We start from the raw sequence: 14,517 nt of genomic DNA on the forward strand, positions 1-14,517 counted from the left end.
GGAGGTAACATTTCCCACCATTACTTAATCCTGTAATGAAAGGACTTTTATACCATGTGCGATACCAATTCACAGCACCCATGACTTCAAGTAGAAAGCTACAATCACCATGACTACTTGGGGGAAAATAAAGGCTTCCCATGCATTAGGAGCCGTACACTTGTAAGGGTATTTAACCTATATTTCTACTTATTCAAATAATAAAAACTCAGAATGTTTTGAGTTGTAAAGAGCTTTGGGGAATCTACTCTTCATTTCCATTACCCGGCTTCCTATTCCATCGTGAAGGAACTTGAGATTGGAGGGGCAGACCCCAAGGACAATACTCTACTCACCTGATCCCAGCCTGGGGCTTCTCTCTCACTTAACACTGCTCCCTGTAGCTGTGAAATATTAAGATTTTCCCTTTTTTGTTATGAACACATGCTGGTACATATTTTGCTGGTATAGATGCAAGTGTGTATTTCATAACTAAGAACATTTAATGAAAAATAAAAAGTCAAGTAGTTTTGCTTTACTCCCAAGAAACTCATTAACAGCTGGAGAAGATTCAGAGCATTCTTACATTTACAATGGAAAACAGAGCATCTTTTACAAGTTGAAAGCTACTTCTATTTTTTATTTTTATTGATTTAAGAGAGAGAGAGAAAGGGAGAAGGAGAGGGAAACATTGATGCGAGGGTGAAACATCAACTGGTTGCCTCCTGTACGTACCCCAACTGGGGATCGATCCCACAACCTGGGTATGTGCCCTGACAAGGAATTGAACAGGTAACCTTGCGGTGCACCTGATGACGCTCAACCAACTGAGCCACACAGGCCAGGGTCATGTCTATTTTTTTCAATGGGAAACACCAATGATTTTAGCCAGCTGTGAGGGTTTTCTGGTGCTTCTGGGTAGCTCCTGGGGCGGGGCGGGAGTCGGGGGTGGTGGTGGTGGTGAGGTTGAAGGCTATTCCCTGAGGCTAGCCTGGAGTATCACCTTTAGGCTGAGACTCTTTCTAAGATCAGGGAGAACTTGAGACAGGTCTTGGACTGCACCTACCAAAAAGATTCCTGCGTGTTGGCCTACCACAGAACTCAGGAATCCTCTTGTTTAGTTCCTGAGTTTCCTGAGGACTCTGGTATGACTATGACATTCTGAGGCTGCCCTCGCCCCAGATTTTATCTCCAAAGCTACCATCTTTCTTGTGGTAGAGACCTAAGTGACTGTTCTTGCTGCTTAAGAAAAATGACAAACTAAGGTACAATTACTTATGATGTCAGTAAGTTACAAAATAAACAATAGCGTATAGAGCAGTGATGGCAAACCTTTTGAGCTCGGCGTGTCAGCATTTTGAAAAACCCTAACTTAACTCTGGTGCCATGTCACATATAGAAATTTTTTGATATTCGCAACCATAGTAAAACAAAGACTTATATTTTTGATATTTATTTTGTATACTTAAATGCCATTTAACAAAGAAAAATCAACCAAAAAAATGAGTTTCCGTGTCACCTCTGACATGCGTGTGATAGATTCGCCATCACTGGTATGGAGTCATATATCAATTATATCTCAATTTGTAAAAATAAACTTACAAAAATTTTAATTGTTTCTTAAAAATCCTAATATTGATAGGTTAATTCCCCATTTCCTTACATGTGATTGTAATTCTAATCATTCCTATGTTCAATTTATTCAGGAAATGTTTATCTAAAAGTGGCATTATGGGAACTCATCTACATGTACTAGTAATGTGACCTCTGACACCATCCTTTAACTTAATGATAATTAAGACTAGAATGAGAGCAAAATTTTCAATCGTTTCAGTTACTCCTAGGGGCCTCGCCTTAAAACACCAGGGGCAGATTAAATTGTGAGCACATCTTTCAAAAAGGAATTTAAAAGTTAAAATACTTGCCGAAACCGGTTTGGCTCAGTGGATAGAGCGTCAGCCTGCGGACTGAAAGGTCCCAGGTTCGATTCCGGTAAAGGGCATGTACCTGGGTTGCGGGCACATCCCCAGTAGGAGATGTGCAGGAGGCAGCTGATCGATGTCTCTCTCTCATCGATATTTCTGTTTCACTGGGGAAATACCAATCACAGAAGAAATGGGGGAAGTTTTAAAAAATTTCCCAAATATTACATAATGAGATTCTGTTACTTGAGACAAGATTTCCAGTGTTTCAGAAAGTGTTGTATTCGCAAACAACTGAGATGGGTATTAATATTCTCTTAAAAACTGTGCTATATTACTAAAATATGTCCCTCACATGGTGTTGAAGACACTGATAAATGAGAATGTTTGAATACAGTTATTTTAAACAATGAAAGAATGGGAATAAAGTACTTTTTTCTAAATTTATATATTTTTATGATTTAAAAATACACATATAAGGCTACTCTTAAAAATTCTCCTTAAAGTTAGTCAAAACCTTTTTCTTTTGAATCTTCTTATTGGGAAAATTCCCTATTTGATATGTGATCATGAAATATACAATTATGCTGAAACCAGTTTGGCTCAGTGGATAGAGCATCGGCCTGCGGACTGAAGGGTCCCAGGTTCGATTCCAGTCAAGGGCATGTACCTGGGTTGCGGGCACATCCCCAGTAGGAGATGTGCAGGAGGCAACTGATTGGTGTTTCTCTCTCATTGATGTTTCTGACTCTCTGTCTCTCTCCCTTCCTCTCTGTAAAAAATCAATAAAATATATTAAAAAAAAAAAGAAATATACAATTATGCTATATTAGGGTCCACAGTGTACTAGATCCTAAGAGATACCCAACAGATTTTAGTTATGGCAGCCTAGCCAGTGTCGCTCAGTGGTTGAGCATCAATCCACGAACCAAGAGGTCACTGGTTCAATTCCTGGTCAGGGCACATGTCTGGGTTGCGGGCTTGATCCCCAGTAGGGGGACGTGCAGGAAGCAACCAATCAATGTTTCTATCTATCCTGCCGTTCTCTCTCTCTAAAATCACTAAAAACATATTTAAAAAGTAAACAAACAGAAAAACAAATAAAAAAGTTATGTCGGAAAACCATTCAAGAAAAAAATTTTAATCTATTAATTTTGTCTATATCTTTGGAAAAATATGCATTTTACCTTAGCAGATGAATACCTTGTTCAACTTGCAGAACACCCTGCTCTATAGGAACAGTGTTTAAACAACCGATTTTAACTTTTCTTCTATTCTTCTAGGCTTCATTCTTTTATCAAATAGCTTATCTGAATTCCTTAAATTTAGTTCTTTTGAGCTTTGAAAATACCCTTGATTTTTTAAAATTTGAAAAGTGGCCCCACCTGGTTTAGCTCAGTGGATAGAGCATCAGCCTGCAGACTGGAGGGTCCCGGGTTCAATTCCAGTCCAGGGTACATGCCTGGGTTGCCGGCTTGATCCCCAGGGGGGTTGCGAGCAAGAGGCAGCCGATCAATGACTCTTTCTCATCATTGATGGTTCTATCTCTCTCTCCCTCTCTGAAATCAATAAAGAATATATATAATTTAAAAAGTTAAAATAAATTAAAATTTGAAGTGTGTTCTTGCTTTTTTTTTATTGATATTAACCACATTAATCAGGAAAAATCTTCACGTCTCTGAAAAAAGAGTGAATTTGTAATTATGTTTATCCCCTCTAGATTATTTTAGCAGTCACCATCTAGACCGCCAAGCAAACTGTTCCAAGTATAGACAAGTCATGGTCACCACCCACACTTCCTATTTTCTCATGTCTTGAAATAGGTGGTGCCAAATGGGTCAGGAGGTACTTAAATACAATGTCCACTGGCATTTATTTTTTGATGAAGCCTATCACGCTGGTGGAAAATGACCCATGAATAAAGGTTTTAATGCCAATTCTTAATCATTTTATGGGATACATATTTTCAAAAGGACTTAAAATATACAACTCAAAAGTGTTAAGGTTGAATGGTTTCACTTTTCACATATTCCTTAGGCTCTACAAGTATAAAGGTTATGTGATGTGCTACAAAACTAGTTTTTCATCAGGTTTAAGTTAAATATAAAATAAGAATTAGTTATGCTCTAAGAACGATTTTAAAGTGTTAATGCATTTACTTTATCTAAGTATCAATTCTACTTATCTGAGACTACATTTTCTCTGCAAGTGATAAAAATCCATCCAAGTAGCTAATATGTTGAATATATTCCTCAATATCAAATTCCAGGTACAGGAAGTAATTGAAAAAAATCAACACTCAAGAATAATATTCAGCATAATGTGGAATATCAGTAAGTCCTTTTTACAAAGCTTACTGCTTTGAATACATGGACATGTTTTTCTTCTTCAACCAATCATATCCTTTTTCTTTACTGGTGATTCTTTGCCCTAGTGTAGGCAGTAGGATAATCATGTCCTTGTTCAGTTCTTAGAATCCTATTTTTAAACAAAAGATTTTAAAATATACACTAAGTGGCCCAGCCAGTGTGGCTCAGTGGATGAGTGTCGACCTATGAACCAGGAGGTCCCAGTTCAATTCCGGTTAGGGTACATGCCTGGGTAATGGGCTCGATCGCCAGTAGGGGGCGTGCAGGAGGCAGCTGATCAATGATTCTCTGTCATCATTGATGTTTCTATCTCTCTTCCCTTTCTCTCTGAGTCAATACAAATATTTAAAAAATAAAAAATAAGTAAAATAAAATACACATTAAGTGCATAATGTACTTAATCAGGGAGTGAGGGTCTTAGAAGACACAGTATATTAACAATTTTGAATTAACTAGGCAAAGAGATGAAATAAAATGCAGTAAAAGTAGGAATGGAAGACAAGGCAGGGTTAAATTTGTACATTCCTCCCGGAGGCTGATCTGTGACATTATCATCCAACAAAAAAAAAAAGGTCTCCAGGCTGGGCTAATATTAAACATCCCCCTGTCCTCTCCCCAGTTACATTCTTTGATATCCAAACTACATATGTAATAGCACTGCAGGGAGACCAATGTTAAAAATAGAGGGGTCCATCAAATTTTCCAGAATTATTTTTAGGAGCAGGCATAGCAACAAAAAAATATATATATTATTTTTAAACAGGTATTTCAGTATGGGAAGGCACAGAGACTTCTAGCATGCCTGTACTGAGAATTTTTATGTCTCAAGAAATGTTAATGTACACCAGAGTAGAGATTTTTGAATGAATTTAATAAATGCACAAAATCAGGTAAGGATATCATATCCAAATCTCAGCTTATCTTCAAGTTTCAAGGTGATATAAGTCTGTTCTGGAATCCTCACATCATTCACAAATGTCTACAAGGAAAAAAACGAGATGTTAGGATACATACTGAAGCATTAATTACTGCATTTCAGAAAAGCAAATACTCAAAACTCATACATAACACAAGGTGGCTAATACAGTTTGTGTATCATAAAATGTGTCTTGCATCTCATACGCTGGTAAAATATTCCATACTAAGCCCTTTATCTCATGACTAGTAACACAGAGAAAAGCAGGTCACTGCCTACGCCCACCAGGCTGCCAAGACAAATCTAACACCTAAAACAGCCAAGAAAAACTCCTAACCTGAAGCCGGTAAGTTATAAAGGGTCCTTAACTCTCCACGTCATCAGAATGTACTAGACTCAGTTAGTTGTTTTTTTTTGGAAAATTCTAATTATTTCCAAGGATTGTTATTTCATTACTTTTATTCTTAGACTTTTTTGAAAGAACAAGAAGAAAATTTACTTTTTAAGAAAACGAAATAAAACTCATTCTCTTTTATAGTTGCGATGAGTCCTTTGGACCCTTTTATGAATCTAATATACATATGAGATCTTAGTGATATATTTTTCCTATATCATAAAACATTCTACTATTTTACTAGCCTGTAATTATTTCACCATTACGCATCAATTTTTCTAACTATGCAGAAAGTGACCAAAACAAGAAAAGAGAATAATGGAATTACCTAACATAAACACTATCCAACAGAAATAGATTGCAAGCCACAGATGTACTGCTAAATTTCCTAGTAGGCACATTAATGAAGTAAAAAGAAAGAAGTAAAATTAACTTTAATAAATACTTTTTTTCTGTTCTTTTTAAAAATTTATCTTTATTGTTGAAAGTATTACAGATGCCCCCCTTTTTTCCCATTGATCCCTTCCACCCCACACCCACTCCTCCCAGGCCTTTTAATTTGATCCATATGTTCAAAATAGTACCATTTCAACAAATAATGAATATAAAAATTCATAAGATATTTTACATTCTTGTTTGTGTACTTCAGACTATTCACATTTTAAGTTCTCCAAAGCCACATATGGCGAGTGGTGTGGTAGTGAAAGGGATAGCAGGATGATGCAATCATGAAGTAAGTCATGATTTATTGCACCAACCCTCAGTTTTCTTACTGAGTTGCTCAAAATATTGCAACATCTTGCCCAGCCAGCGTGGCTCTGTGGTTGAGCATCGACCTATGAACCAGGAGGCCACGGTTCGATTCCTGGTCAGCGCACATGCCTGGGTTGCGGGCTTGATCCACGAGGCAGCCAATCAATGATTCTCTCTCATCATTGATGTTTCTATTTCTCTCTCCCTTCTTCTCTGAAAAAATTTAAAAAAATATTTAAAAAAAATATTGCAACATCTTTCAAAAAAAATATAAAAGACATCTGGACAGAATCTTTGTCCTTTTTTTGTTTGTTTGTTTTGTTTAGCTATCAACTGAGAATCAGAATTGTTCATTTAATGCCCATAAAGGAGAAAGCAGGAAACTATTTCACAATTATAAGACAAATTCAAAGAGACAGCAGTACTTTAGACTGTAACAACAATGATAAAACTGATAATAATGTAAGCAAACTATCAGACCACGAGTCTTCAGATGAGGAGAATCCCAGATGAGTTTTCTCTAACGTAAGACTCTCTCTCACACAGAAGAGACAAGAGTGCTTCAAGGACAAAAAATACACAGAGTATTTTTCATCCAGTTAGCCATTTTATAACAGTCATGCAATATTTTTCAACAAAAACCTAACCTAAACTAGTATGTATTTTTTTCAAAAGTTTTTGACTGGATTCTCTCCTTTTCTGATGCTTTTGTTCCAAAGCTTATTTGATTTATTTTTAAGTGGACAAATACTCAAGGAAGATCTCTATATAAAGGTTATATCACAAGCATCAAAGAGAAGAAAAAAATCCAGTCAAAATTCATGTTGCAATCTTTCCTTACCCTTTGCCACAGAATGGAGGGAACTGGAGAGCATTATGCTAAGCGAAACAAGCCAGTCAGAGAAAGGTAAGTATCACATGATCTCACTCATATGTGAAATCTAATGAACAAGATAGATCTAGAGACATAGAAGCATGGAATGGACTGATGAATCTCAGAGGGAAGGCAGGGGTGAGGAGAGAAAAACCTGGGAACTTACTGCCTATATGCATAGCCCATGGACACAGACAATAGGGTGGTGAAGGCCGGGGAGGGGCAGGTGTGGGGTGGAGGGGTCAATGGGGAATAAAAGGGGACACCTGTAATACTTTCAACAATAAAGACAAATTAAAAAAAAGAAGTTGCGCTCTGTATTTCAAACACTGATAATTTGGAGGAAGTGGAATTCTTCTACAACTCAGAGCACACCTAAGTGTGGTAGGTTTATGAGTAATCCTAAATTGTATGCTCCCAACATGCTTCACAAAAAGAAAATTCATACAAAGAAAAACCAAAGGCATCAGGCATTTAACACTCTAATTTCAGGTTCATTCCCAAAATGAGTATTTTAGAATGTTTTAAAACTTTTATCTTGAATATTCTATATATAAGTCAAAATATTCTACATATAACTGCAAAATAAAAAAGCTGAGAAAAATGATAGGAAAAGAGAAGAATAAAAGAAAAGGTTAATTCACGGGTGTGTAGTAAACAGGAGATACACAATCAGGTGCACTGTGTAAGTGGAATGCCACAGTTTTAGGCCAATTTTATTTTTAAAATGTCTAAACCTAAAACACCATATTTACTCAAAATGCCTAAGATGACCTATAAGATCCATTTTTTAAAATATTTTTATTGATTTCAGAGAGGAAGGGAGAGGAAGAGAAAAACAGAAACATCAATGATGACAGAGAATCATTGATCAGCTGCCTCCTGCATGCCCCACACTGGGGACAGAGCCCACAACCAGGGCACATGACCTGACCCGGAATTGAACTGTGACCTTCTGGTTCACAGGTTGACATGTCTTATAGCCACGCCCACGGGGCTATAAGATCCATTGTAAAGCTTAAGACTGCTCAACTCTCTTAGATATTAAGTACCTGTTGTGTGTTTAACACATGGACTGGGTCCTTTCAGAGATCAACAAACATAACTGTATCATGCTGGCATTTATGACAGAAATATTCCCTAAGGTCTAAAGATGCTTAGGACATAAGAGCCAGACACAAAATTCCAGCTTACAAAACAAAGTGGAAACGCCTGGGGGGGGGGAAATAGTCTCCTGAAGATCTAAAACTATAAGAGGAGGAGAAACAATTTCAAAGAGCAACACATCAAAAAATCATTTCATTAAAGCAATGCTAAAGCATGTTCACCAATAAGCATGGAGGAAAAAGAGACTTGGTTATGCGCCATTTGATCAGACCTCTACCTGTAGGCAGGACAGAGGAGGACAATGAGGCACAGAGAGTGGGGCAACATGGAGAGCTCCGAGTTCAGAAGGGGGGCTGTGGACTTCAAATTCAGGTCTGAACTACAATCTCAGGTTCTCTCCACATCAAGGAAGCTGGGTGCCCAAGCCAGGCCAGCTCCCAAACTCCCCATGCAAACCACGAACCTCACAGAAGCAAACCGACCTAAATAAATACCTATTTAATCTTCATGCAACTAAATTACATAATTGAGAGTATAAAATCTTATAGCCATCATGTATTATATATATTTTAAATTTTAAAAATGTCTTACAGTCAACCACTGAGCCACACTGGCTGGGCTTAGGGTAAAATTAAAGAGAGAAGAAGTGAAAGTGGTCACAGGTAGAGTGATTTAAAGCTTGAGTTTAGTTGGTAAATGCTTTTAAAAAATACAACAGTGTATTTTAGAAAAGTATGTGGACTATAGGGTGCTTAATTTGTCCTAACTGTTTTTCTTACCATAGCAACACTTATGAATGCCGACTATTAAAAGTGGTTAAAATTATTAACTTATTTAGCGCTTCACAACAATCTGAGAACACTGCTAGTTTACTATTTCTATTTTAAAAAGCTGAGGAACAGAAGAATTAAGTAACCTCTAAGGTTACAGCACTTGTATGGTTTCGAGTGGGGCTCATAACCCCTACATGTATCCCCTTACTTCTGAAATGACTACTTTTAACCTAATGCTCACATTTCTAGAATTGTATGAATGTTAAGAGTAAGTAGGCTGGAATACATAGTCACAAACCCAAACAGGCAGTCAAAATAAGGAGACAAAAAAACAACCCTCAAATGAAAGAATAAGAGAATTCTCCAGAAGAAGAGACAAATGAAATGTAGATAAGAAATTTATCTGAAACAGAGTTCAGAGTAATGATGGCGAGGATGCTGAACAGCATGAGAAAAGACAGAGTAACTATGAAAAAAGAGCAGTCGGAAATAAAGATTGACAGAGCACTAATAAAGAACACATTGGAAGGAATACACAGCAGATTAGGGGAAGCCATGGATCAGATCAGTGAACTAGAAGACAGGGTGGAAAAAATATCACTCAATCAGAGAACCAAAAAGTAAAGTTATAAAAAAAAAAAAGAGTAAGTAGGCTGAACAACAGTCTACACATTCTCTTATGAATAAAATGGGTGCCAGTTGGTAGTTCACAGACTTTGGCTACCAAAGGCAGTTCTGGTGTAGTTCCTCACTGTCACTAGGGTGACCGTACCTTTGTTATTCGTGGGATGCTCTGAGTTCTGTAACAGGCACATGCCCACATACAGGCCACATTTAATCCTCTCAATACTAAAGGAGGGAATGAATTCCTGTTTCATTGGTTTACAACTGGAGCAAGATAACTAAATTTTGCATTGAGTCTTCAAATTCATAAATGTTAACTCATTCCATTTCCATACAACTTTGGGAACTAATATGAATAGATATGAGGAAACTGAAGTTCAGTCCCAGGTTAGACCACTGGTAAATTACAGACTGAGATTTAAACCCAGGTCCTGTTTTCAAGTTCAACATGCAGACACTGCTCTCTGTGAGTTATTGTATTTCATAAAATTTTTCACTGTAATCAAATCATAAGAAAGATCAGCCTAGAGAAACTTAGAAGTTAATATTTCACCTGATTTTATAATCAACAGCAAATAATTTTTATATTTGGTCATAGTCTCATCAATTTCACTATGATGTAATTCACACTTATTAATTTCCTAGATAATAATGTAATGACACCTTAGAACAACACTGTGGTCCATATGAAACTTTCTAGACTTATACACAGAATGTGACATTATAAAAATATTCTACATACAGAACTAAATTCAAGTCTTAAAGGCCTTCATATAGAAAATTAACTCAATTCCATTAAAAGAAGACTTAGTGGGTTCATGCACCGTGCAGAGCCCTGAGCTGGGCTCTGCAGAATATTTATAAAAGCAAAGGACACACGAATGTTCAGGAGCTCAGAGTGCAGCACAGCGAGAGTGAACAGCAGACTGAACATGAGGTGCAGAATCAAGCACCCCAAAGAGAGATACACACCAAGGTTTACAGGTGCAGAGAAGGAAGACAGGAATGGAATTCTGCAGCCAGGAGCTGGGAACCAGAACCGCTTGCTTCCTGATATGCCTCATGTTAAAACAGCTTCTACCTGGTCTGCGTATCTCTTTCTACTTCAATCCATTCAACATGTTAACACCAGAAGTTAATATTCCTAAATACCTGTGTCTTTGCTTCCTTCATGAAAAAGTGGAATTTGGGGTTTGCTTTTTTTTTAAAAAAATATGTATTTTTATTGATTTCAGAGAGGAAGGGAAAGGGAGAGAGAGATAGAAACATCAATGATGAGAGAGAATTATTGATCATCTACCTCCTGCGTGCCACCTACTGGGGATCGAGCCCACAACCTGGGCATGTGCCCTGATGGGGAATCGAACTGTAACTGCTCAACTACTGAGCCATGCTGGCCAGAATGAGTTTTACTATTAAAAACAAGTACAAATCTTATAAATGACAAGGCAGATGGGAGATGTACTAGGCTGAAGAAACTCTAACACATTATTTGGATAGTAGGAGCTGCTGTTTGGAGGTATGGCAAGGGAATGTGTGATGGAGCCTGACTTTGGAAATGTGGGCAATGCCAAATATGAGATATTTCAGTTCAAACCTGAAGAATGTACGCTTAGTCCTATGTGCCACAAGAAACAAAAAAAGGCTTGAGTAAAACCTACAGGAAGACACGCTGACAAAAAGATTATCTCAGCCCTAACTGGTTTGGTTCAGTGGCTACAGCATCGGCCTGCGGAGTGCAGGTCCTGGGGTCGATTTTGGTCAAGGGCACATGCCCGGGTTGTAGGCTCGATCCCCAGTAGGGGGCATGCAGGAGTAGTTGATCAATGATTCTCTCTCTCATCATTGATGTTTCTATCTCTCTCTCCCCCTCCCTTCATCTCTGAAATCAATAAAAATATACTTACAAAAAATTATCTCAAAGAATAAACACCGAAGTCCTTCCATAGCAGGCCAATTCAGAACAAGAAAACATGTTTTACCATATTTGCCAATTTTCTGCGTATGTTTTTGCATATAAGTTTATGTATGTTTTGAAAAGCAGTAGCAGTTAGAAGCAGTTGGGATACATTTACTTTCTGTTGCATTCTTTTAAGATATTCAATAGCACAGATATGAAGAATATTATATTTCCTTATGTTAGCAGAGCCCATAAGAAAATGGAGAAAAAAAGCAGGATAAACTATTCAATACTTCAGCTTTTTCTTATTCTGTGGCTATTTCTATTCTGCCAATGTAAAAAGATCAAATGAAGATTTAGGGGGAAAAATCACTGCAGTAACACAAAATATCTTCAAAGTAGAAATCAAAGCCACAATGAACACTGGTGTTCAGATCATATTCATTCAGGTAAATGGATATGTTTCATTTCTCTCTGCTCTGGTATAGAAGGTCCTAAGTTTACCACCATCTAGCACCAAACCACATTTCCACCTTTCTTTTCTAAAGTTAACCCATACTTCTCTGTCTCCCAAGAATGCTTTTCTGCATTCTTACTGCCATGGCTTTCGATTGGTTTCCCACAAATAAATTCAAGCCATTCAGTGAGGTCAAACTTTCATCTCATCTCTCCAAAGATTTTCTTAAAAATGACAGATAATAACCAACAACTTTCTGAATCCTTGTGTTTACTGCTTTTATACCGTTTCTTGGGAAATAGGCTAGTTTTATATTCTATTGTATGGTCCCCAAATGCTTAGTAAGCATTCAAAAGTAAAATGTACCCAGCCAGTATGGCTCAGTGGTTGAGCTTCGACCTATGAACCAGGAGGTCACAGTTCGAATCTAGGTCAGGGTTGTGGGCTCACTTCCCAGTAGGGGGCTTGCAGGAGGCAACCGATTGACGATTCTCTCTCAGTACTGATGTTTCTATCTCTTCCTCTCTGAAATCAATAAAGATATATTTAAAAAAATAAAAGTAAAATGCAAACTAAAGGAAATACAATACAATACAAATAGGAAATGGAATCTGATTTATCTTCTTACCACCTTAAACTGATAATCAAAAAGACCAAAAATAAGCCTGCAGGAGGCAACGGATTGACGATTCTCTCTCAGTACTGATGTTTCTATCTCTTCCTCTCTGAAATCAATAAAGATATATTTAAAAAAATAAAAGTAAAATGCAAACTAAAGGAAATACAATACAATACAAATAGGAAATGGAATCTGATTTATCTTCTTACCACCTTAAACTGATAATCAAAAAGACCAAAAATAAACTCGTCACTTACCCCGTTTAGGCTGCCCAGGTCTTTGACCAGATGTTCATCCGCGGAGGCATCGTAATTGATGACAGCGTGCTGCTTGTCCACACTACGAGACTGAAGGCATAGTTCAAAGTTAATAAATATAAGAAAATGCCAGAATAAACAACAAGCACAAAGATTTTTTTACTAGATACTCTATAGTAATAGATTAGTAAAAATAGGGAAATATCATAGCAAAAGTGGATTAAATGATATTTTATTGTGTCACTATGAAATGCAAATTTGGCAGCACTCCCAGAAGAGGAAAGCAGCCATAATTTTAAGACATTCTTTTCTACCAAATTCACACATTCTACTTTTGACAGAATTCAAGTCAGCTGACTTTCTTGAATGTATGATTTATTTTATAATTTAAAATTATAATATGGAAATCATGTGCATTATAGTTTTATGCTTTGCGTATATTGTAAAAATAAACTACCCTATAGCATTTTCTTCTTTTAATACTGAAAACTACAACATAAATTGTACAAGGAGTCCAAAGATTTAGAGAAAAGGGACAGAATGCGGATGTTACTGAATAAAATTATCCTAACTTCAAACATGGATTCTAAACCTGGAATTCATAAATGAACTCTGAAAGGAGAAAGTCACAGAAAAGAATTCCAATGACAAACTGATTTTTAAAAATTGTCTTTAAGTCTCTTTAAAGTTCTTCCCTCCCCCTCCAGAGCTGTTTGCAGATGGAAGCACCTGAAAGATAAACTATAAGCCTGTGGAAACTTTTACTGAAAGAAAACAAATACCATATACTCACTGAAAGAAATGGTCTGAGAACCCCTAAATCGGAACTCAATAACCACTTATCACAGGGTTACTAAGTGAATCTTGATATACTAGATGCAAAAGAAGTATCCAAAATGGGGAGGAGATGTGACTTCCATGTCTCTAGTCCAATGTACAAAGAGCTTGGAAGTCACTGCACATCCTCATAAGAAAAAAGCTGACCAAACTGAAAATCAAAATCGCATCTTATTTTCATCAGAGAATTGAGATCATAAGACCAACTGCCAACCTAAGACAGGCAAATACAGAGAGTCGCAGGCTACTGGAAGCAGAACCCATTACTTCAGGCAGCAAAGAGTAGAAAACCTGAAGGTAGCACGATTAATTGCTACAGGCTTTAGTGTGACCTAGAGATGAAAACAGCTAGGGGCATAGCCTGGAGGGGACATCACTTTTTCACTAGTTTTACCTCCAACAAGGATATCACGGTGAAGATAGGAGAATCTTTGCCTGCTCGAGGAGGGGTGAGGGGAAAAATAACGAGGTCGAAACACATCCAGAGCATTCTGTTCTTACCAATGACATGCCCTCAAGGAAAACTACTTTATCAGACCCCTCCCCGACCGGCCAGCCCCAATAGGCCCCAATTGAGACTGGGCGAGACAGCCCTGATCAGCCTGGAGCACTGGCCAAGCTGAGGGACCCCCCCCACTGTGCATGAATTCGTGCACCAGCCCCCTAGTATATACATAATAAGGGATTACAAATGGGAAAACAAACACACACCCAGACTATTGAAGGAGTCTCTGGG

The 14,517-nt window shown here is 37.5% G+C and overlaps 1 protein-coding gene across 1 annotated transcript in view; it reads right to left on the minus strand.

Annotated features, from left to right (window-relative positions):
- The window catches only part of CEP170 (centrosomal protein 170kDa), an 88,994-nt gene that overhangs the window by 71,085 nt on the left and 3,392 nt on the right, over positions 1 to 14,517 (minus strand). The window contains exons 2-3 of the mRNA XM_015559919.1: positions 12,945 to 13,034; positions 5,159 to 5,249 (exon numbers count right to left, since the gene is read on the minus strand). Of these exons, the coding sequence (XP_015415405.1) occupies positions 5,159 to 5,249; positions 12,945 to 13,034 (181 nt within the window). The remainder of the gene's footprint in view (positions 1 to 5,158; positions 5,250 to 12,944; positions 13,035 to 14,517) is intronic.

Source organism: Myotis davidii, unplaced genomic scaffold, assembly GCF_000327345.1.
Source record: "Myotis davidii unplaced genomic scaffold, ASM32734v1 scaffold754, whole genome shotgun sequence".
In the NCBI taxonomy this organism is placed as follows: domain Eukaryota; kingdom Metazoa; phylum Chordata; class Mammalia; order Chiroptera; family Vespertilionidae; genus Myotis; species Myotis davidii.